This window comes from Danio aesculapii, chromosome 9, assembly GCF_903798145.1.
Source record: "Danio aesculapii chromosome 9, fDanAes4.1, whole genome shotgun sequence".
Classification (NCBI taxonomy): Eukaryota; Metazoa; Chordata; class Actinopteri; order Cypriniformes; family Danionidae; genus Danio; species Danio aesculapii.
In genome coordinates, this window is record NC_079443.1 from 44,579,898 (window position 1) to 44,602,860 (window position 22,963).

General features: G+C 34.0%; 1 protein-coding gene across 3 annotated transcripts in view; it reads right to left on the minus strand.

Annotated features, from left to right (window-relative positions):
- The window catches only part of znf385b (zinc finger protein 385B), a 316,695-nt gene that overhangs the window by 131,872 nt on the left and 161,860 nt on the right, over positions 1-22,963 (minus strand). The window contains exon 1 of one of the 3 annotated variants that reach the window (XM_056465830.1): positions 10,244-10,518. The exons of 1 other annotated variant lie outside the window; for it this stretch is intronic. In XM_056465830.1, coding sequence (XP_056321805.1) covers positions 10,244-10,451 — 208 coding nt within the window. In that variant the 5' untranslated portion in view covers positions 10,452-10,518. Of the gene's footprint in view, positions 1-3,670; positions 3,827-10,243; positions 10,519-22,963 lie in introns of those variants that run through there. One more of the 3 variants, XM_056465831.1, reaches the window with a different exon arrangement.

Consider the following 22,963-nt stretch of genomic DNA (forward strand, 5'->3'; position numbering starts at 1 on the left):
CTACAGATCCAAAAACACCCCAAAAAGTTTTCCATTGATGTATGGTTTTTGTTAGTATAGGATGAATATAAAGCGGACTTTACACTGTTTTGTATTTGTAAGCAACGCAAGACACCAAATGGCGATGGTGGCACTACTTTGGTTTCACTTTATTTTGATGGCCCCTTTAACTCAAACTGTAACTGAGTAGTTTTTCTCAGGAATTGTAATTTACAAAGTAGTTTTAAAAAGGTGTACTTTTACTTTTCCCTTGAGTCAATTTTTAGTGCAGTCTCTGTACTTTTACTCCACTACTTTCCTTCAACCTGCAGTCACTACTTTATTTTTTCTTGTCTATGGGGATTAGAAAAACCAGTCCTGCAAGTCCAGTCACATCGCACATAGAAGATATATCCAGTGCTTAATTTGGAAATTGCGAGGTCCCGGAACATATCGGAGTAACAGATCCGGAATGTTACCAGAGGAGGGTGAGGTTTTGTGGACGAAAGTGAAGAGTGTGAGGGAGGTGGGGGTGGTGTCGCAGACAAAAGTGAAGAGGGTTGGGGAGATGCAGAAGAAAGTGAAAAGCGGGGCGTGTGGGGAGGGGAATTGGTAAAATGAGGTGTCGGATCAGATTTCAGAGGTGACGAATCCGAATCCGGCTTGTTCTGGCACAAAATTAAGCCCTGGGTAAATTGCATCATAATGTTCTACCTCAAGACATGGGCGATTTATAACTGCAGCAAACCGTTTGGAAGCATTAAAAGTGTTTATAAATATGTCCAAAATCTTTACATTGACCCAGAGACTGTTTAGATGCATATCACTGATGAGAAGATAACGGATGTTTACTGTATGATGACCGATGCGGTCTTAAACACCCAGCAGGCACAACACGTCAACATCTTTGGGACATTGCGTTTTGTTTGGTAATGAAAATCAGGGTGACATTAGAATCCAACGACAGGCCGACGACATCAATGTCCAAACTAAAACCAACCAAATATCTGTGTCTAATGATGTTACAGCTTGGCATTGTGTGGACGTTACCACTATGACGTCTATCAGACGTTGGATTTTGGTTGCCAAACCTGATGAATAAATGTCAATATCTTTCATCAGTATGATGTTGGTTTAAGATGTTGGCTCGACGTTGGATTTTGGTCACTTTTTAACACAACCTGAAATCGACCAAATATCAACGTCACTTGATATTGTTATTGGGCATCAAAATATCGTCATCCTCAGATGCCGGTAAGACATAAAATTTTGTCACCTGACATCACAACCTAAATCTATATTAATCTTCTATTAATTAGTGTATTAACATCTTATGATGTTGCGTGCCTGCTGGGCATTAACTAAATGCACTACAGAATGTTACATTTACACACATCCACAAATTACATGTAAATGCATCAGCTTTTTACAGCGTACAACTCACTACTCTTGAGTACTTTTGAAAGGTCTCTTTTTACTCATACTTTGAGTTAATTTTAAAACCGATACATTTACTCTACTTGCACTACATTTTTAGGCAAGTAATGGTACTTTTACTTAAGTATGATTTTTCAGTACTCTTTCTACCACTGACTAACTCTCATTAGATTATAAATGAACTGTTAGGTTGGTGTTAGGGTTACTGTAAGTTGAGATGTATTTGCAAAGACTCTTATAGTCAGTTAAATGTCTGTTGAAGAAGCAGTATCAACAGATATTAAGCAGACAGTCTACTAATACTCAAATGAGAAGTAATAGGCATGAAGTTGCAATGAAACTTTTAGTCAACAAAATGTGCAATAGGGAACAAAATAAAGTGCAAAAGGTTCGTTTTAATATACAACAGGAAATTTACAAAATATCTTCATTGAATATACAGTTGAAGTCAGAATTATTAGCCCCCTGTTTATTTTCGTCCCCAATTTCGGTTTAACGGAGAGAAGTTTTTTTTCAGCACATTTATAAACATAATAGTTTTAATAACTCATCTCTAATAACTGATTTTTTTTTAAATCTTTGCCATGATGACAGTAAATAATATTTTACTTGACTTTTAAGACACTTCTATACAGCTTAAAGCGACATTTAAAGGCCTAACTAGGTTAATTAGGTTAACTAGGCAGGTTAGGGTAATTAGGCAAGTTATTGTATAACGATGGTTTGTTCTGTAGACTCTCAAAAAAATATATAGCTTAAAGGGGCTAATAATATTGACCTTAAAATGTTTTTTAAAAAATTTAAAACTGCTTTTATTCTGGCAGAAATAAAACAAATAAGACTTTTTCCAGGAGAAAAAATATTATCAGACATACTGTGAAAATTTCCTTGCTCTGTTAAACATCATTTGGGAAATAGAAAAAAAAGAAAAAAAATTCAAAGGGGGGCTAACTTCAACTGTACATGGAATCTTATTCTAATAATTTGACATAAAAGTAAAATCAATCATTTTGACACTACTGCCCAAATTAAAACCTTGCAACACAGAACTAATTTTATGCTCCAATTGTTTTCTGCTATATGACATTAAATCTGTTGAACTGTCCAACAATAAAGCAATTATTGTCACCAAACAGAACTGACTTTGTTTTCAAACAGGTTTTCCTGAGCACTCCCACAGCCGTCCATAATCTAGCAGAGAGAGTCTCAGCACAAACTCATGCCATGCTCCGCTGAGATACTAAAACAACACAACAATGCATTGACACTGGCCACAGAGCCACAGTGTTTACTCTTTTCACCCAAATCATCCCGCAAACATCTTCCTTACAGTCTCCGCATATTAAACTGACCAGCATATAAACTAAGCAGCATGGACAGAACTCATTTCTTGAAGTCACTCCATTAGCTCAATGGAGCCGCAAGCTTTAACGAAGCTTGCTAAAGTTCTGGCAAAGGACTGAACCCCCCAGGTCCTCTCCGCAGGGGTCTTTAGGAGCCTGGCAGACAGCCGCACAACCACCATCAACAGCAATTTCAAGCCTTCGCTCCCCACAGACGTGCCTGATTATTTCAAGTCGCACTCCTCAGGAATTTGACACTGCATTAGTACTTCATCCAACGAGACGCTCCAGAGACAGGCTTTCCATCGCGCTCCTATCAATGAGCTTATAAAGCAGCCCGATTGCTCACAAACACCCACATGTCAGAGATGAAGCATGTAAACCGCAATGACACGCTACGAGGGCGATCAGCACACGCTCAGAGCGGATAGATGTGGGTTATTAAAGACAAAAATATGTTAAGTTTAAATGAATATGATAGACAATGCCCTTACTCAAAGACAAAACTATTATTAGACACATTTGGTCACTCCATAAGCTGTCAGGTATTATAATATCGAATGTCTGATCTTCAACCCGAGCTACCGTTTGTCTTTACGTCCACAGAAGTTGCCGTCAGATGAGAGGAGGTGTCATGCAGTATTAGCGATGGCACAAACTTAACCCACATAAACAAAACAATGGTGCTGACAGGATCTCTTACATAAATCCTGAGCACAGTCGTATTTCAGAGCTCAGTTCGCCCGGTGAGTGGCAGCACCACTGATCTCCAGCTGCTTTTCACAACTGCACATCCAGACGGAAAGGCAGGTCCAATTCATGACACATTCTTTCTGGTGTTTAGCAAGATAAAACAAAAAAACAAAAAACAAAGAAGCATGCAGATGAATGAATGCGTGAGATGTACTCACCTAAGAGCATGGTTAAAGTGTGGCTGAGTGTGTGTGCAGGGTTTCAGGTGCTGCTGGTGAGGGTTTCTGTGCCGGTCAAGCTCAGTGATGAAGCACTCGTGCGGGAGCAGTCCGAGCGGTACAGCGCTGACAGAGAGAGAATACACTCTGAACGCGTGCTGCTCTCAGCTGAGACCAAACCGAGAGAGGGAGAGAGAGGGAGAGAGAGAGAGAGAGAGAGAGAGAGAGAGGGAGGGAGAGAGAGAGAGTCTACCCAGAGACGGAGTCGGCAGATGCGGCTCCCACAGTCCCTCTGAGCGTGGAGGAATAGGGAAAATCTGGGTCGCTGCACTGTGGATGTGGCATGAGAAGCTGTGTAAAATCAGCCAAGCAGCTGATCAGACGGGGTTTTGGCTGATCTGCTTTGGAAATCGTGCACCTGGCTGTGATTCAGCTGTTAGGAATCTGGATCTCGTAAATCAGGGGCAATCCCAGGCTCACGCTAGAGCAGAGACTGGTCATTTAAAAAAAATATAAAGAAAGATTTGAGCTTTGAGTCCTATACAGAGACTCCAAATGGGATTTGGACGAAATGTTAAGCAAAATGAAACAAAGGAAAGTATGAGGGGAAAGTCTTGGCAAACATAAATCCTATTTTACTTACATGTTTTTGAATGCAATGGTGAGTAGATATTTCAATTCAATTCAGGTTTATTTGTATCACGCTTTTCATAATAGTCATTGTTTCAAAGCTTGACAAAAGGTGCATGTTATTGCATTACAATCAAATTTGGAAAAGTTAAGGTTATTAGCTAACAAACTTTATTAGTTAACAATAACTTTAATTAGTAACTAATAACAGTTAATTATCGCAACATAGTTAACCTGCAGTTATATAGTATATACTGTAGGTGATGTTGTGTACATGTTAAAGTGTACCTGTGTATTAAGTGTATGTGTGTTGTCCTTAATAATGCCAGAATTAAGCATTTTTTGGGTGAACTTTCACTTTAAACTGTGTAAACAGTGTTTAGCGGTCAACAGATCTATAATAGAGATTTATTCACTTGTTCCAAATCTGTTTGAGTTTCCAAATCCGATCGGCACCTACTTCCATACAATTTTTTCCCTATTATTATTGTCAATGGCTACTAATTTACATCATGGCAAAAAAATGAGAAAAAGCTATTTTGGCCAAACATATTTAAACGTGCTCAGTCAGTGTGTGAAATCGAAATGAAAAAAACATTTGTGTTTTTAACTTTTACAGAATCCTCAGTTCATGCATTCACTGGTTTCATGAATGTGTTCTCCAGGTTTGACTATTATCTGCTAGTTAGCTGGAGCTGACCTCATTTGGGGCTTTCTATTTGCCTTTAATAAACCTTTTAATTTGCATTTTTCCATTTCATCCATTATTTTAAGCTGTTATAAAGCTTAATATATATATATATATATATATATATATATATATATATATATATATATATATATATATATATATATATATATATATATATATATATATTTATTTATTTATTTATTTATTTATATTTATATATTTATTTATTTATACATTTATTTATTTATTTATTTATATATATTTATTTATATATTTATTTATATATTTATTTATATATATTTATATAATATATACAACATTTAGCACAAAATAAATATTGCTAACACAATGGAACTTTTAGATTTTGGGGTATAATTATTGGAAGTCATTAAAAATGGCAGGATATAATTATCAGTAAGTAAACCTTGACGGTGAACCAGTGTTTTTTTTTTTGCAAAAAAATGAGAAGACTTTATTTTGACCAAACATATTTAAATGTGCTCAGTCACTGTGTTAAATCAAAGTGAAAAAAAAATCTGTCTTTAAATAAAAAAAAAATCAAGAGTTCATGCATTCATTGGTTTCATGATTGTGCTCTCCAGGTTACCCTTTTATTATCTGCTGGTTAGTTGGTGCTAGCTTTTTTATTAGCCTTTAATCAACCTTGTCATTTTAAGCACATCAAGTTGCATTTTTCCAATTCATCAATTATTTTTAGGCTGTTTAAAAGCTTATATATAGCACAAAATAAATTATAAAGCAAAATATGGATAGTATGTAATGTAATTAACAGTAGTTTTGTCACTTGGCATATGTGATGCACTGAACGTCCTTTAAATTATGCCGTGCAACTTTGTCTAAACCATATTAAGAAACATATGGTTTTCCTCACCACATTAAGACATTCTGTTTACAGAATTTATTCAGTGTTTTTGTCACCAAATATTCTGCGTAGGAATTGATTTGTTAATTAATTTAAGTGATAAAATGTCAGTGCTGTGTTTTGTATCCTGTGATTTTTTGTATCGTGTTTTTGTTTTCTGTCGGGAAAGTGTAAACAGTTGCTACTGCCATTTCATGTTTAATTGCACCAACAACACTGTTTGGTAAACTAATTCTGATTGAGACAATGTTTACTGCCGGCACAGTTGATAAAACTCAATTCTAATAAATTCAGTTAGGTCAACTAAAAAGTTCTGATATATCTCTGACTTACTAAAAAGACCAAAAAGCACTATATATATACTACGTAAAGCCTTGGAAGAGATTTGATAATAAAAACAAGGTTTTAGGCTCACCAAGGTTAAATCTAAAACACAGTCAAATTGTGAAATATTGTGAAATTTCATTAAACGTCAAAGCAACATTTTACAATATTACTTGATTTTAAGATCCATTTTGATTAATTTTAGCTTCTGAAATCATTGTAAATTGTTAATATGGTGGTCAATAAAATGTCTTGGTTTCAAAAATGTTGACCTACTTAGTATTTTAACACAACAAGTTGATTTATTTTCTAACTTATATATTTTTTAACAATGTTAAATCTTTACACACCTATCTTCTGTGTCCAAAAGAAACCCAGCAACCTTGACAAAGTAAAGACTCAGTAAATACAAGCAAACAATGCAAACCTCAGAACAGATCTGCACGTCATGCACCAAGATAAGCGACGCTGCCAACAATGAAAACAAAACAAAATCGTGACTTGAGCTGCAGCGAAGTGCCGCATATGAAGAGAAATCATAATGTGATTCTGTCACAGGAGACCCTGTATGTGCACATATGCCAACAGTGCTAACAAAACCAGAAAAAAAATCCGACCACACAGTGACTTCATGAAAGAAACGCTCTCTGAACGTGTATATATAAAGTCACAGGTGGAGAGGAGGTGCAAAACTGGGGGTGAAACATCTGTGAGTGGGCTTTTTTTTCACGTCTCAAAGCCCTTCATCTGGTGTCAAGTTTCCCATGGAACATTTTGAAAGAAATTACACAGAATGCTTTTAGGATTAAGTTACTCTTCTGGCTTGTGATGAGTACAAGACCACACATCTAAGAGAACAACAGTTCACGACATGTAAATCCGAAGGCTTACAAAGGAGAGACAGACAGGATAATGGGTGGAGAACAGTGTTGGTTGGGTAAGTTACTTCAAAAAAAGTAATTCATTATTAATTACTTCATTACAATTGTATTTAAATGACTTTCCTAACACCTTTGTCTGAAAAGTAACTTAGTTACTCAATAAGTAATTGAATTACTTCACTCAATAGACCCATAGACTGTTATGACGCGTTTAATGGTCATCATGATCTTAAGTCCTTTAAGTTTTTAATATTTAGATTTTTTTTAAACATGAACATTTATAAGCATTTATGTATGTATTATATCATCTTTGCGTCAAATTATATATATATTTAAAAAAAAACAGAAATGACTGTGATGTGTTTGTAATGCAGCGTCTATGGGACTGAGAGTAAATTTAACATTATTCTCTCCTCTGGCTGTCATCAGTCTCGCACATTTTTTTTTCTTTTTCTGAAAGTGTTGATAACACCATTGTGGAGTTTTTCTTTTATTATTTCAGCAAATGTGATTGTAAAAAAAAATATTTGTTGTACTCTCCCATTCAACTGCTAAGTTTACAAAACTATGACGTCTTCTGCTACTGAGAAATCCGGAAATGTGAAAAGGGTCTATACAAAAGAATCCTCATAAATCTCAGTGCATAGACCAAAACAATTAAACTCCTGAACCTTTCGAACTTAGGGAAACAGGACCTTTTAGTTTAGTTTTCAAAACAATGAAACATATTTAATCTACAGTTGAAGTCAGAATTATTAGCTCCCGTTTGAATTTTTTTTTCTCTTTTAAATATTACCGAATTGATGTTTAACAGAGCAAGGAAATTTTCACAGTATGTCAGATAATATTTTTTCTTCTGGGCAAAGTCTTTTGTTTCATTTTGGATAGAATAAAAGCAGTTTTTTATTTTTTAAAACTTATTTTAAGGTCAAAATTATTAGCCCCTTTAAAGGGCACCTATGGTAAAAAATCTACTTTTCAAGCTGGTTGGACAGACATAAGTGTAGATATAGTGTATAGACTGTCATATTGGGGTGATATAAACACACCCAGTCCTTTTTTTTTCAATTTAGCAACATAAAAACAGTGAAACAATTGGAGCGGTTTTCAGACCGACCGCAACTTGACGTAGGAGTGCGGTCCCCCCACCCAGCGAATTGATTGACAGCTGCATGTATTAACATGTCCCTGTAGTCATGTGTATAATCATATCAACAAGACCAGACCTGCGCAAAGCAACCGGGAATAAAAGATCTGTTCAGTTTGCTATGATCATCAATCATAATTAAATATGATCAAGAGTGAGTTTCACAAGTTTAACATGTTTTACAACAAAGCACGTGTGTAATGAATTATAGCGATTTAGCTTAGCTTTACTTCATCAGCACAGCAGCGTGTCAGAACAATTATAAAAGAAGACGCTTCAATCCCGGTTTGTGGATGTTAAATCAGGTTTTTTTTTTTGTACATTAACATAACAGATATCCATACAGCAGTGGGGATTAACCTGTATCCGGTCACATTTGCGTACAAAAAGAGTGCAAAGCTAAACGCGGAACGCTCTCTGTCTCTGTGTGTGTGTGTGTGTGTGTGTGTGTGTGTGTGTGTGTGTGTGCGTGCGTGCGTGCGTGCGTGCGTGCGTGTGCGTGAGAACTTTGTAACGACATTGTGTGACTCATCAATGCAACTGCACAACAAATCATCATTGGTAAAGTTCTTACTGTAGTATTTCTCACAAACGCTACGTGAGATCTGCTTCCTTTAAGTCTGTCTGTAGTCTGACGCAGCCGAGGGAGGAGATTAAGGCACGCAGAAAGGCACGTAGAAACGGTGAGTGGGGAGGACTAGCCTTAAAGGCGCAGTACGACAAAACTGCCCCCTAGTGCAAAAATTTACAAAATAGAATCTTGTAGAAGGTGTAATGAAAAATCTGATGGGTGTTTTGAGCAGAAACTTCACAGACACATTCTGGAGACACAAGACACTAATATTAAATCCGAAAAAAGGGGTAACCTAGGTGCCCTTTAAGCTATATTTTTTCTGATAATCTACAGAACAAACCATCAGTATACAATAACTTGCTTAATTACATTAACCTGCCTAGTTAACCTAATTAACCTAGTTAAGCCTTTAAATGTCACTTTAAGCTGTATAGAAGTGTCTTAACAAATATCTAGTCAAGTATTATTTACTGTCATCATGGCAAAGATAAAATAAATCAGTAATCAGAAATGAGTTTTAAAACTATTATGTTTAGAAATGTGTTGAGAAAATCTTCAACAAATGACTTTTTTTAGTGCGCATACTGGAATTTCTTCTGTAAAAGTGTATCCATCATAGTTTATGTGCATCTTTTCTTCTAGAGTAAAAAGTTTATCCTACTAACTTATGCGCATACATTTTTTATGCACTTTTTAAAAAAATGTATGCACATCTTGACGTTTCCATCAACTGCTTTATGCGCATATCCAAAATGCGCATAAAAATAGGTGGATGAAAACGTAGCTTATGTGTGTGTAACATAACATAATATACACAATATTGTATATAACAGACAAGTCAAAATAAACTTTTATCCCAGCACTAATTAATATGCAAAATATCTGAATTACAATATATATATATATATATATATATATATATATATATATATATATATATATATATATATATATATATATATATATATATATATATATATATATATATATATATATATATATATATATATATATATACACAATTACTCGGCTACTCTGTATTTATACCTTGTATTGTCATTAACTAATTACTCATCATTGTTTTTCTTAAGCATATCCAATTGTGTTAATAAATAATACAGCTTCTTTCACTGAAAAACTCCTCGACAGAAGTGCATTACAAGTAACTGAAATGAAATTACCTAGAAATGAAAAGTAATCCCATACTTTTTTTTCCAGTGGAAAAGTAATTTAATTAAACTACCCATTTACTTTGTAACTAAATACCCCCAAGACTGCAGAGAACAAAACGTCAAAAACCCCTCCTACTTTCACACAACCTCCTTTTTGAAATGCCAAGGTTTCCAGCCTACACGTTCATAGGTCACTCAGACATACCAGACGTATTATTTTAGCGTCTTAGATTAGGTTGCAGTTAATAAAGGTTACAGTGAGCTGACAAACCTGTAAAAGCAGAGGCAATTTCCGTCTCCTTCTTTGTGGAAATGCACTTCGGAGAACAAAGGCTCGCGATTCTCCCAACGCCCATCACGACAAATATTAGCAGCGATGTCCACAGAGTCCAGGAGGTTATGAGGGTGACGCTCCCTCCCGTCCTGGACGTGCGGATGTAATTTACAGGGACAGAGACAGCGGCATCTGTTTGCAACATTTCAGCAACTGAAAGTTTGTCTCCTTCTCTGGTTACAGCACTGGATTGAGAGGCCTTACAAGCGCTGATCACTTAGCAGACTGCCTCCATTACGTGTCCAATACTACTCTAACCTTTCTCTGTTTACAACAACATGCAAAGCTAAGGGGGAACTATAAATATATCAAGCGCATCAAGGATTCTTTCCGTTGACAGCACAATGCAGTCTTGAATTCAGAGCATTGCGTAGTGTTAAAGGTGAAGCGTGTTGTTTCTGCCTCAGAAATTAATTGCTTAAAGGGAGAGTTCACCTCAAAAACATTGAAATGTTGTCAAATTCTTTCTGCCTCATGTCTTTGGCTGCATTTACATTGCAGATCTTGATGGTCAAACTTGATAGTCATTTTGTGACTGTATCCAATTTTTTTGATGCCCTGCCTACATCATCTTTTAAAAGCGACTCGTATCCTATCGTCTGCATTTACACAGCACACGGCAAAGGCACGATGACCAGGAAAAAAAAGACCGGGCGCTGACTAACAGCTGATAATTAAAGAGTGCTCTTTACTCTAATCCTGTATGTAATTTGTTTGCAGCTTTTGACAAGCTGTTTTACTATAGTTTATGACAGAAAGTTGTCATTTGGCCCTCTTCTTTTGATATATAGGCTTTTTTAAACCAGTAGGCATCTTAACATAATGTCCAAGGCATGATTTATGCACGTGATGTTTGCGTTTTATATTAGTTTATATTGGTTACGTGGCTGATATTGCGCTCTCTTGCTCTCGCTATCATGCTTAAATACCTGTGCTATATGACAATATAAAAGCTGTTTAAGTCCTCGTGTATGAGATTTAAAGGGCACCTATGGTGAAAAATCAACTTTTCAAGCTGTTTGGACAGACATATACACAAGGGCACAGATCCGATTCATATCGGATAAGTTTCCACATACGAACAAGGCCTGAATTTGATTTGAGTAAATTGGAATTCATGTGATTTGTTCCTACACGTACATGGGCCATATCCGATCTGTGCCACATGGGAGAAAAAAAATAAAAAATTCGGAATTGATTCACTTGAACAGTGCAGTGTAAATGCAGCCTTTAAGACTTTCGTGACACAAATTGAGATGCATCGATTTTAATGAAACCACTTAGTGATTTTATTTTTCATATGACTTGAATTTGAAAGCTGGATTCATGTGAAGTCATTGCATGATGTTTTGGAGAGACTTTCAGTCTTTCAGTTTTATTTTGTTTAATCATCACTCAAAAAAATTACTTTTGCTGCTTGTTCAAATTTATTTTAAATGAGTTTTAAAGTTTTTAAGGTTGTTATTGGGACAACCTACTTGGTTTATGTTGAATTCACTTAAATTTGATTAAGTTAACTAAGGGTGCTTTTACCCCTGTAGACTGATTGTTTTGTTCTGAAACAGAGATTGAAATTGTTACAATATTTCAATATTTATTTATTGCTCTCTGTGCATTTCGCTTTCACATGGCAAAGTTTCTAAGTGGACCAAAATTGTTAAAACAAGTCAACTCTCCCAGGGTGCGAACTACAGGGGACCTAGGGAGAAACTTATAAATATTTTGACAATGTGTTATTTTGATGTAGAGTTTCAGTATTGTGTAATGGGATCATGGATTATTATGTGTAAAAGTGCAAGATATCCATCCTGCATGCATGATGGCAATTTACACCTCACTTTAAAAAAAAAGAGATAACTACACATGAAATTCTTGCCCTGAGCATCAAGGTGTGGGGGCGCTGAGGAGCAAAGTCCAAAGACTGACAGCCAGAGGCTTTCATATGGACGTTGAGACACTGCTTATTCATTTTTCGTAACAAATGACGTGACGTTTTTTCGTTTTATTTGCTTCATACTGTAAGCCAGTACAATGTTCTTTTTTAAAACACTGTGACATTGCTGTAAACATGTTGGACAATTAAGCTGAAAGCAGGTAAACTTGACAAAACGGAGCCCCTTTCAATGGTGTTTTTGAATTCGCTATTATGTTTTACCGGAGTGAAAAGTGACATACCATGACATTCAATATGCCTTTATAAAATAAAAAACGATTATGCTATCCTTAGTGCTGTACTCATCTAGAGCTTATAGAGCGAATAGAAAAATGATAGCCTACATGACGAGGTTATTTATGTTGTTTTTAAGTGATATTCGTGTTGATTGATTTTATAAATAATTGTATTCCTCTCACAGAAGCACTGCAGGTAAAATTAGACAACGATTTTCTGCTGTTTAGGCTGCTGTTGTTTGTGCATGTTAAAATAAAATCTATCAAAATATATTTTCAAGGGACAAATAAAGTTACTGATGGGAAAACAATCGTTTTTTAGCGAGAAAGTAAACCGTAACTATCGTGGTGTTTTGTTCATTTAGCCTACTTTGTAATATTAGTTACAATCAGGGATTTACATTAACACCCGCCAAACCGCCAAATGCGGGTAGATTTTAGCTGTGGCGAGTTAGACAGACACCACCACTAGCCACTTTGGCTGGTTGAAAGTAATTTTTAAATTGTAGTTTTCTTAAAAGCAGGGTTTGACTATAAGGATGGCCCAATATGGGTGCAAATGCGATCTTAGAATCTAGAAGCAGCATGACTGACAAAAATAACGCACGAGCAAAAGAAAGGTGAATGCCGTATAACTGCGGCAACAGATGATGTGATGCGTGCACAGCCCTCGTTTCCTTGCTTGAAGCAACCGTGCCTAGAAACGCAACTGGTGTGATCGGTTTTCTTTCAAATAGACCACACAAAAAGTTATGCTCATACACCCACAGTCTTGCTGCTTTCAAGAGCTCCAGAATTGTCTTTTTGTACGCAGCACTGGTTGTTTTCACTTTAACTATTATTTGAACAGATTATTAATAGGCCTAACGCTAATCGTGTGATCATCATTTCATTATCACTCATGGTATCTTTGTCACCTGCTTTCTTTAGCTTACAGTTATTTTTGTTAATATGGTTTAATTAGCATTTTTTACAATAACATTGCTTTAACAGGTTAACTTCCCATTTATGTGTAGTCAACAAGTGATCTGGGACCTTTAGCCAGGACAGATTACTGTGTACATTTTAGATACATGACAATAGTTATGTCCATTTTTTTTGTTGTTTTTTAAGAAATGTTTTGTTAAATAAAAAGTATAGTATGCAGCTATATTTAGCTTCTTTTGACAAAATTTGTGGCTAAGAAATAATTATTTATTTATTTTTACTGTGGTATAAATTTGGTAAATCCTTAATTTTGAGCTTTTGAAAATTCATGTGAAATAAATGAAACCATGAAGCTCACACAAAAAGTGAAATGAATGAGGAGGCATGTGGACATAACACAAAATCTAAATCAAGTAATTTTAGCATGTCATAGATTATAGCACAAAATTATAGCATTTATGCATATAAAATATATTTTCCCAAAAACAAAATTGTGGCTAGTGAAAATGGCGAGTGGCTAGTAATGTTGGAAATCTGCTAGCCAGCTTGGCTGGTGATCCAAAAAGTTAATGTCAAGCCCTGGGTAAAATTATACAAATATTTGTTTTATATTTATAGATTTTTTGTTTATACATTTCTGTTTAAGGACAGGGATCCTGTGTGTTTTATAGCCTCTTTATAGTCCCTTGTCATCATTCTGACTCTCAAGATCAAAGTGACCGTTTTCATTTATGATGATGAGCAATAAGACATTATAAGTGAAAATGTGCACTTTAATTTTGACACCCACAGACATCGTCAATAACTATAAATCAGAGAGATAAGACTTTCTCATGCATGGCCTCATTTAAGTTGTCAAGGGTTGTAAAACTCGATCTATTGAATCATTTAAAAAAAAAAAAAACATATGCATTATAGGCTTGAATTATACAGAGAAATAACATGATGAACCGAGACTGCAGTCAGATCATGAAGCAGATCAATGTTGATTTTTCTTCTGAGGTGTCAGTGCAGAAAGGAACAAATCAATATGCCTAATACAAAATATAATAAGATTAAAATATGGAAATATCAGATCATCATTTCAGTCAATTTTCCAAACGGATAAACAGCTCTGTTTGGAAACATGGGTCAGCAAGCAGTGTTGCGTTTATAAATGCTGCAAAGAAGTATTTGTTTCTATCTTCCCTGCATCTGTGTTTGTGTTGCCACTATGACAATCAGCGCATGCACTTAATGAAACTCCCCTTTTCATGCAAACCCTTCCCTCTTTCCCCACTCAACACTGCCACCTAAAGAAAGTTGGACTCATCAACTTTCCTGACTTTTTTCAAACTAGAGGTGTGAAAACACCCTGCTGACACAGGGGCGGTTTCATGGCCCTTTAATATTTCAGCATACTTTTACTTTGGTAATCAACATGAAATTCGCATTTACCGGTAGGAATGACATCCCGCCATACTCATAATTCTCTCATCATAAAGCCATATATATGGCTATTAGCCTACATAACCATAATACACTGTTATATAGCCTGGTTCGTTAGTTCATTAGATCGTATTGCTTTCTCACTACAATTAATCCGCTCTAGAGTTGATTTCAATCAAGCCGAGACCACCTCACCGCATCACATTTGACATGGATTCGAGCATGATTGCAGGTTTCACATTTGCCAAACGAAGCGCACTAAAAGGGCAAACGAGACAGGGTCCGAAACAAACGTCTAGGAGTGAAAGCATCACTAATTGATTTGTGTTGGGACAATATGAAGGAATTGTGTGAAACATAGCATTTTTTTACAGTAATATTAATATTATATATATATCAGTATCTTATGGGTAGGGCTCGGCGATACAGCGAAAACTCAATCTCGATTAATTATTTTCCATATTGAACAAAAACGATATATATTCCAATATTAGCTGTAAATGCTTCCAGATTTAAAAGGGTACCCCAACAATGACTGAAGCCACAATATTGAGAGGGCCAATTAAATGGGTGTTTTAGTTTATTTTGTACGCATACATTTTTTGGTGCTTCTTAACTATGCTTGATTGATTGTATAATTTTTGTATTGTTTTTTAGGGTGACAATTTTAATATCGGTCCAGGTACAACTGATGAAAAATAGCCTTCTGGCTAATTCTGGTGCATTTGCAGCAATGCTAATTAATAGACACTGTCCCTGCCAAACAAACAAACAAACAAACAAATAAATAAATTAATAAATAAATAGCATAGCCTATTTTCAGTGACCAATAATTTTTGGCTGCTGAAAATTTGGTTCATCTCTAATATTCTCGACACACTTCTAGATTCCCATCGTTGAATATTTCTGCTGAGTGATTGGCTATTAGAGCAATATAGACTAAAAAGTCCAGAGCTTATCATTGTTATTGACATGCATCTTAATGCGATTCGGTATAATATCGTTTCTTGGCCCAGCCCTACTTATGAATTACATGAGGGTGCGTAAATGATGACAGAATATTATTATTCCAAAATATATACAGTTTTAACTTTTTTATTTTTAATCTTATATTTATATTTCATTATATTCAATCAAAAGCTCTGTAAAATGACACACTTAAAAAGAAATTATTCACACTCGTATGCATACATACAGTTGAAGTCAGAATTATTAGCCCACCTGAATTATTAGCCCCTGTTTATTTTTTCCCCAATTTCTGTTTAACAGAAATATTTTTTCATGACATTTCTAAACATAATAGTTTTAATAACTTATTTCTAATGACTGATTTATTTTATCTTTGCCATGATGACAGTACATAATATTTCTATACACTTCTATACACCCTAAAGTGAAATTTAAAGGCTTAATTAGGTTAACTAGGCTAACTAGGCAGGTCAGGGTAATTAGGCAAGTCATAATTAGGCAAGACTAATAATTCTGACTTTAACTGTAACTTATTGCATATAAAAATATATATATTTTTCACTTCCTTTGCTTTCACTGTATAAACTAAAATAGTACAAGATGAATGTTTTGTCTTCCAGAAAAGAAAGAAAAGCATAGAGTCAGTAGTACAGCGTACACTGAAATGCATCCTTGGAAGTGCACAAAGACCATTGGTCCCATTTGTCATTTTATGATTCAGAGTGCTCACAAATAAAGTCTGTGCTCACAGTGTGCATTTGCAGTGCTTTCCTGTCCTTCGCACACTGTTGCAGACTTTACGGGTGACTATTACCCAACAACCCATGTGGTAAAATATAGGATCGTGAGCGCTGAGGGTGCCATTCGGGACATTTTGTAAACTGCTCCATTTCACCTTGGTGCTGTCAAAGACATTCATTTGAGAACTGCTGCCCTAAGCGCTTGTTTGGCCTGTTGTCATTGTGCAGGGTAATACAGCATGTGTGAGCGGTCAGGAACCGCAGTAAATAATGACTTTCTCTATAAGGACGCTGTCAGACTCAAAGAGTGTAAATAATCTTCTTTTTTTCTTTTCTCTGCCTGGCCAAAAGGGAGTACAGAGGATAAAGGCACACACCATGAATCGCTTTGTGTTTTCATACAGGGAGTCAATTGCTTCAGATGGCCATAATCTGTTTTATAATATCCAGATTTCAGCTGCCTTTTCCCAGAAGATGGATCAATACGCTTAAAATAAACAAATGAAACAAGAGCATATATCTTAGAACTGAAATGGAAAAAAATGCTTGCCAGACAAAATAAAAGAGTCTCCCAGAAGTGTATGGAAATGTTCTCACTCACGCATAAAACAATGCAAAGAAGGCAAACACCAGCATTAAACCACATTGTTACATTTGTTTTTTCTAAAAAAAAAAAAAGATAAAAAAATATGTAAATAAATTGAACTAAATATAAACAAATTTAACTATTTTCTTGTAAACTTTGTTTCTTGTTTTTTTACACTTTAGAATATTTAGTGGACATGTATGACGTCTGGTGATGTCTCAGCGTTCCAGACTTCAGGCTGTAATTGACTGCAAAGGATTTGCAACCAAGTATTAAAAAGTGAAAGTTTGATTTATGATTATTATTCTGTCCAATTACTTTTGGACCCTTAACAAGTGGGAGGGATATATGAAAACTGTTGTAATCCCTACAGCGTTCACCTGATTTGTGTATATATATATATATATATATATATATATATATATATATATATATATATATATATATATATATATATATATATATATATATATATATATATATATACATACATACGTATATACATATATAATAACTTATTTCTAATAACTGATTTATTTTATCTTTGCCATGATGACAGTAAAAAATATTTTAGGTTAACTAGGCAAGTTAGTGTAACTAGGCAAGTTATTGTATAACGATGGTTTATTCTGTAGACTATCGAAAAATATAGCTTAAAGGGGCTAATAATTTTGGCCTTAAAATGGCTTTTAAAACTAAAACCTGCTTTTATTTTAGCTGAAATAAAACAAATAAGACTTTCTCCAGAAGAAAAAAATATGATCAGACATACTGTGAAAATGTCCTTGCTCTGTTAAACATCATTTGGGAAATATTTAAAAAAGAAAAAAAAAGGGGGCTAATAATTCTGACTTCAACTGTATGTATATACCTACATATATACACACATATATATATATATATATATATATATATATATATATATATATATATATATATATATATATATATATATATATATATATATATATATACACAAATATATTTTGTGAAATGTTTAAGTACTATAGAGTGCAGTTTATCACATATACACTACCGGTCAAAAGGGGTCAGTAGGATTTTTAAATGTTTTAAAATAAGCTTCTCCTGCTCACCAAGACTACAATTATTTCATCTAAAATACAGTACAAATTGTACAACTGTGAAATGTTTTTCCACAATAAAATAACTGCTCAAAAGTAGTTTATCATTTAATTTAATCATTTATTGCAGTGATTTTAAAGATGAATTTTCAGCTTTATTACTACAGTCTTCAGAGTAACATGATGCTTCAGAAATCACTCTAATGTTATTATTTTTGTTATTATTGCTATTGATATTCTTATTAATAGGCAATAATGACTGGAGTAATAATTTTATTAGAAATGACATACGATAAGTAATAAATAAATATTCAAAAAACAAGTATTCAACAATTTAACTTTTTTTACATTTAATAAAGGAACCAGAAAAATAAAAAAACCTGAAAAAAACTGACCCCAAACGTTTGACCGGTAGTGTATGTTTTTAGATTTATTCATTTAGCCAACATTTTTATCCGAAGCAGCTTAAAAATGAGGGCTACAACATTAAATAAGTAAATAATTGACCTAATTGCACAAAAAAATAAATGATTGGTCATTTGCTGAGCTTATTGCATATCTATTTGTAGGAGTTTCATTTTAGGCTCAACATAAAATTGAGCTACCATGTCTGTGTCGTTTTTACTTAAGCATTATCAATAAACCATTTGCTCAATTTCACACTCCATCGGCACTTTAAAGCTGCAACAATTAAATGAATGAAATTACTTTATTTTCTATTTAATTGCTATTTGTAATATTCAGTGTGAAAATAATATCTGCACCGTTTTCCCCCCAAAAAAACAGCATACATATGCTTCTACAATTTCTTCCTTCTTTCTCTCCAACACAAATGAAAACACATGAAAAATTGCAGTAAACAAAGTAGTTAACTCATCCTGTTTGTTTTGTTTTCAAACATTTAATTAATAAAGACTAATCGGGAACAGAGGCAGTTCAGGCATGCAGCACTCAAAAAGGAAAAATAAATAAATAATAAAACATCACTCCAGCTCATACCTCATCAAACACAACACACAGCCGTAAGAGCCATACATTGTGTCTGTGTTTCATTAAGATATCATTAAGCAGACTGGAGGGTGCCAAGCCTTTATATGACTACTTTTAAAGTGTATGGTGAAAAACACAAACAATAGAGCCTGTGGCATTGGTGTGCTAATGAATCTGGATGAGGACGGGTTTGTGGAGATCTCCAGTTTGCTAAAGCTGTAAAGGTGGGATTGAGTCAAGCCAGGAACATTAGTGTTAAATCAGCTACAGAGCGCATTGAACCTTGAGAGAATGGCACACTGCACACGTTAATAGATGAAAAAAGGTGGGCTGTGGGTGGAAGATGCAAGACAAGCACACAAGGACAAAGCCAGAAATTGAAGATAATCCTCTTTCTGAGTTGACATAAAAATTAAAGGGGAAGTTCACCCAAAACAACTCTGTCATCATTTACTATTTTTGAACCTATGGATTATATAGAAAAGGAGTAGCATGAAGGTGACGCAGATCCACAGAAAAAAAAAAAAAAAACATTAGCAAATGTGACCCCGCACTACAAAACCGTCTTATGTTGCATGGGTATCTTAATGGTAATAGCCAATATACATGGTATTGGTCACAATTTTCCATTTATGTCAAAAATCATTAGAGTATTAAGCAATAATTATGTTTCTTCAAGAATTTTTTGTTAAACTTCCCACAGCAAATGTATAAAAACTACATTTTTGATTAGTAATAAGAATATAAAAATAGAATAGTGGGCGGCAAGGTGGGTAGCACTGTCACCTCACAGCAAGAAGGTCACTAGTTCAAGCCCCGGCTGGGTCAGTTGGCATTTCTTTGTGGAGTTTGCATGTTCACCCCCTGTTCACCTCTGGGTGCTCCGGTTTACCCCACAAGTCCAAAGACATGCGGTATAGGTGAATTGGGTAAGCTAAATTGTCCATAGTGTGTGTGTGTGAGAATGAGTGTGTATGGGTGTTTCCCAGTGCTGGGTTGCAGCTGTAAGGGCATCCGCTGCGTAAAACATTTGCTGGATAAGTTGGCGGTTCATTCTGCTGTGGAAACCCCTGATTAATAAAGGGACTAAGGCGAAAAGAAAATGAATGAGATAGAATAGTACAGTATATGCAATATCCATATCGTAGAGAAGTGCAATCAATTACATGAATTTTATGTGCACTTGTGTGCTGCATGCATAGGTTGTTTATCGAAATCTGAGCATTCAGATGGGCCCTCTAACGATCTTCATCTCCACCTCTCTAGTAGGTGCTGTTAGCTGCACCTAGAGCTGAAAATAAATACTAATGCCAGGAGACAAGAGAGAAAAATGGCAAGAACCAATAACAATCACAATCATTCTGATTATGTACCCCTGTATACATTCCTGGAGAGCCGCAAATATGTCCCAGGAGCTACGTTTTTTGCAGTTTTGGTTTTCGCAAATCCACCAGAGGCCACTGTGTACGCTTTTTGAGATCTTAAATTTCTCTGGCGAGAGCAATTCGCACCTGCTGTTCTCCTGTATATCCACCAGAGGCCACTGTCCACTGACTTACTGATTGACTGACCGATCGACTGACCCACCCTCCTCCTTCCCTAAACCCAACCCATAGTGTTTTCAATTACTCAAACCACTTTGTTGTGGTCAACTCCTCAAGTCCACCGACGTACATGGCGAGCCACTGGACAAACTGGTAACAGAGGGAGAGCAGTCTATACGGAGGTAAGTCATCAGATGGTGTGCATGAAAAAGAACAGCCTCATACCGCCCCGTAGCATTCGTTTTAAAGACTTAATACAGCCATACATCTGGCTACATAATTTGCGATCTCCAGAAATGTATACAGGGCTAGGTTTTCTGTATGAGCCTGTGTTGCAAATATGTCGTTTTTTTTTTTATAACATATTTTTTTCCCGAAAAAAATATATGTGTACCTGTTTATTTTAGTATGATCTTTAAATAAATAAATGATTTATGTATTTTTTAATTGCTGATAAAATAGCACTTTTTTTAAAGTTAGTTAAGAAATATTGTTATCTCCACACTCAACAACATCTCACATCACATATTTTCTCAGTATCATGCAGCCCTACTTATTAATAATATGCTATGCTGAAGCATAATTTGGACAACTTTAAAGGTTTTTCTCAATTTTTAGATCTTTTTTGAACCATCAGATTCCAGATTTACAGTTTTTTATCTAAGGCAATTGCATAAATGCATAAATCACAGTTTCAAAAGTTTGACCCTTATGAATTTTCTTTTCCAGAGCCACAAATGAGTTTGTAATGATTTGAGGATGAGCAAACAACGACTCGGCTTATAAAGTGACTAAACACAATGCATTCAAAGTACAGCTAAGTTTACTTGATATTCAATGCACCTAGTATATTTAGCCAGAACAGATGTGGTATTGAATATGAAAAAAAAAAAAAAATCACAAATAATATGTCTTCATTATCTGCACTCTTTTCCTATACTACAATCAGACTATATGGAGAGCAATGACAATATAGATCAACTTTTCTCTTGAAATGTCATGTGCATCTCAGAGTAGAGTTCAACAATTCTATATACCACAAAAAGTCTAAAACTGATTCTCCAAGATCAAACACTGTCAATAGAAAATGTCAATAATACATAACTTTAGATGAAAGCTTAATGTAAACGTACAAATAAAAAAATCTCTCTGAATTCATTCAAGACCTTAAGATCAGAGCTATGCCATCCACACTGATTTTTCTATATTTTATGTACTCCAACAACCATCTAATTTGTTTGTGTGTGTTTTTTAATTTGCCTAAAGCAATTTAGAAGCAACACCTGAGACAAAGAGGAACCTCTGAACAATGACATTTTCTTCTGGGAGTGTATTCATTTAGATTCTGCAGTCAAAACCCATTCCATATGTTACTTAATACATTCCAGACAATTATTCAGTGCTTGCTGTTGTCGTTGTTATCAAATAATAATTATAATAATAAATATACAATAAACAAAAATAATAATAACAATATGAAAAATAATAACAATAAATATTATTATTATTATTATTATTATTATTATTATTATTATTATTATTATCATTGTTATTATTTTTTATTATTATGTAATAATAATAATAATTATATATTAATAATATTATTTATCATTTATTATAGAATAATGCTAAAAAAACATTATTATTGAGCATTACTTAAAGTAATACTAATAATAATAATAATAATAATTATTATTATTATTATTATAGTTATGTTGTAATAATAATAATTATATATAATAACAGTATTACTTATAATTTATAATAATAATAATAATAATAATAATAATAATAATAATAATAATAATAATAACAATAATAATAATAATTATTATTATTGTTATTATTATTATTATTATTATTATTATTATTATTATTATTTTGTAATAACTAATAACAACAACAACAATAAATAATAATAATTATAGATTTATAATTGAAATTAAATAATAAATGATACATATTAAGATATTATTTAAACATTCCAATGACACCTACAAGTTATTACTTATAATGTTATATTTATAATAATGATGATGATGATGATGATGATTATTATTATTATTATTATTATTATTATTATTTAGTAATAATATTGATTATATATTAATAACATTATTATTTATTATTGTTATTTTATTATTATTATATTATTTTTTTATGTTATTTTGTAGTATAATTAAGTATATATTAATAACAGTATTATTATTATTATTATTATT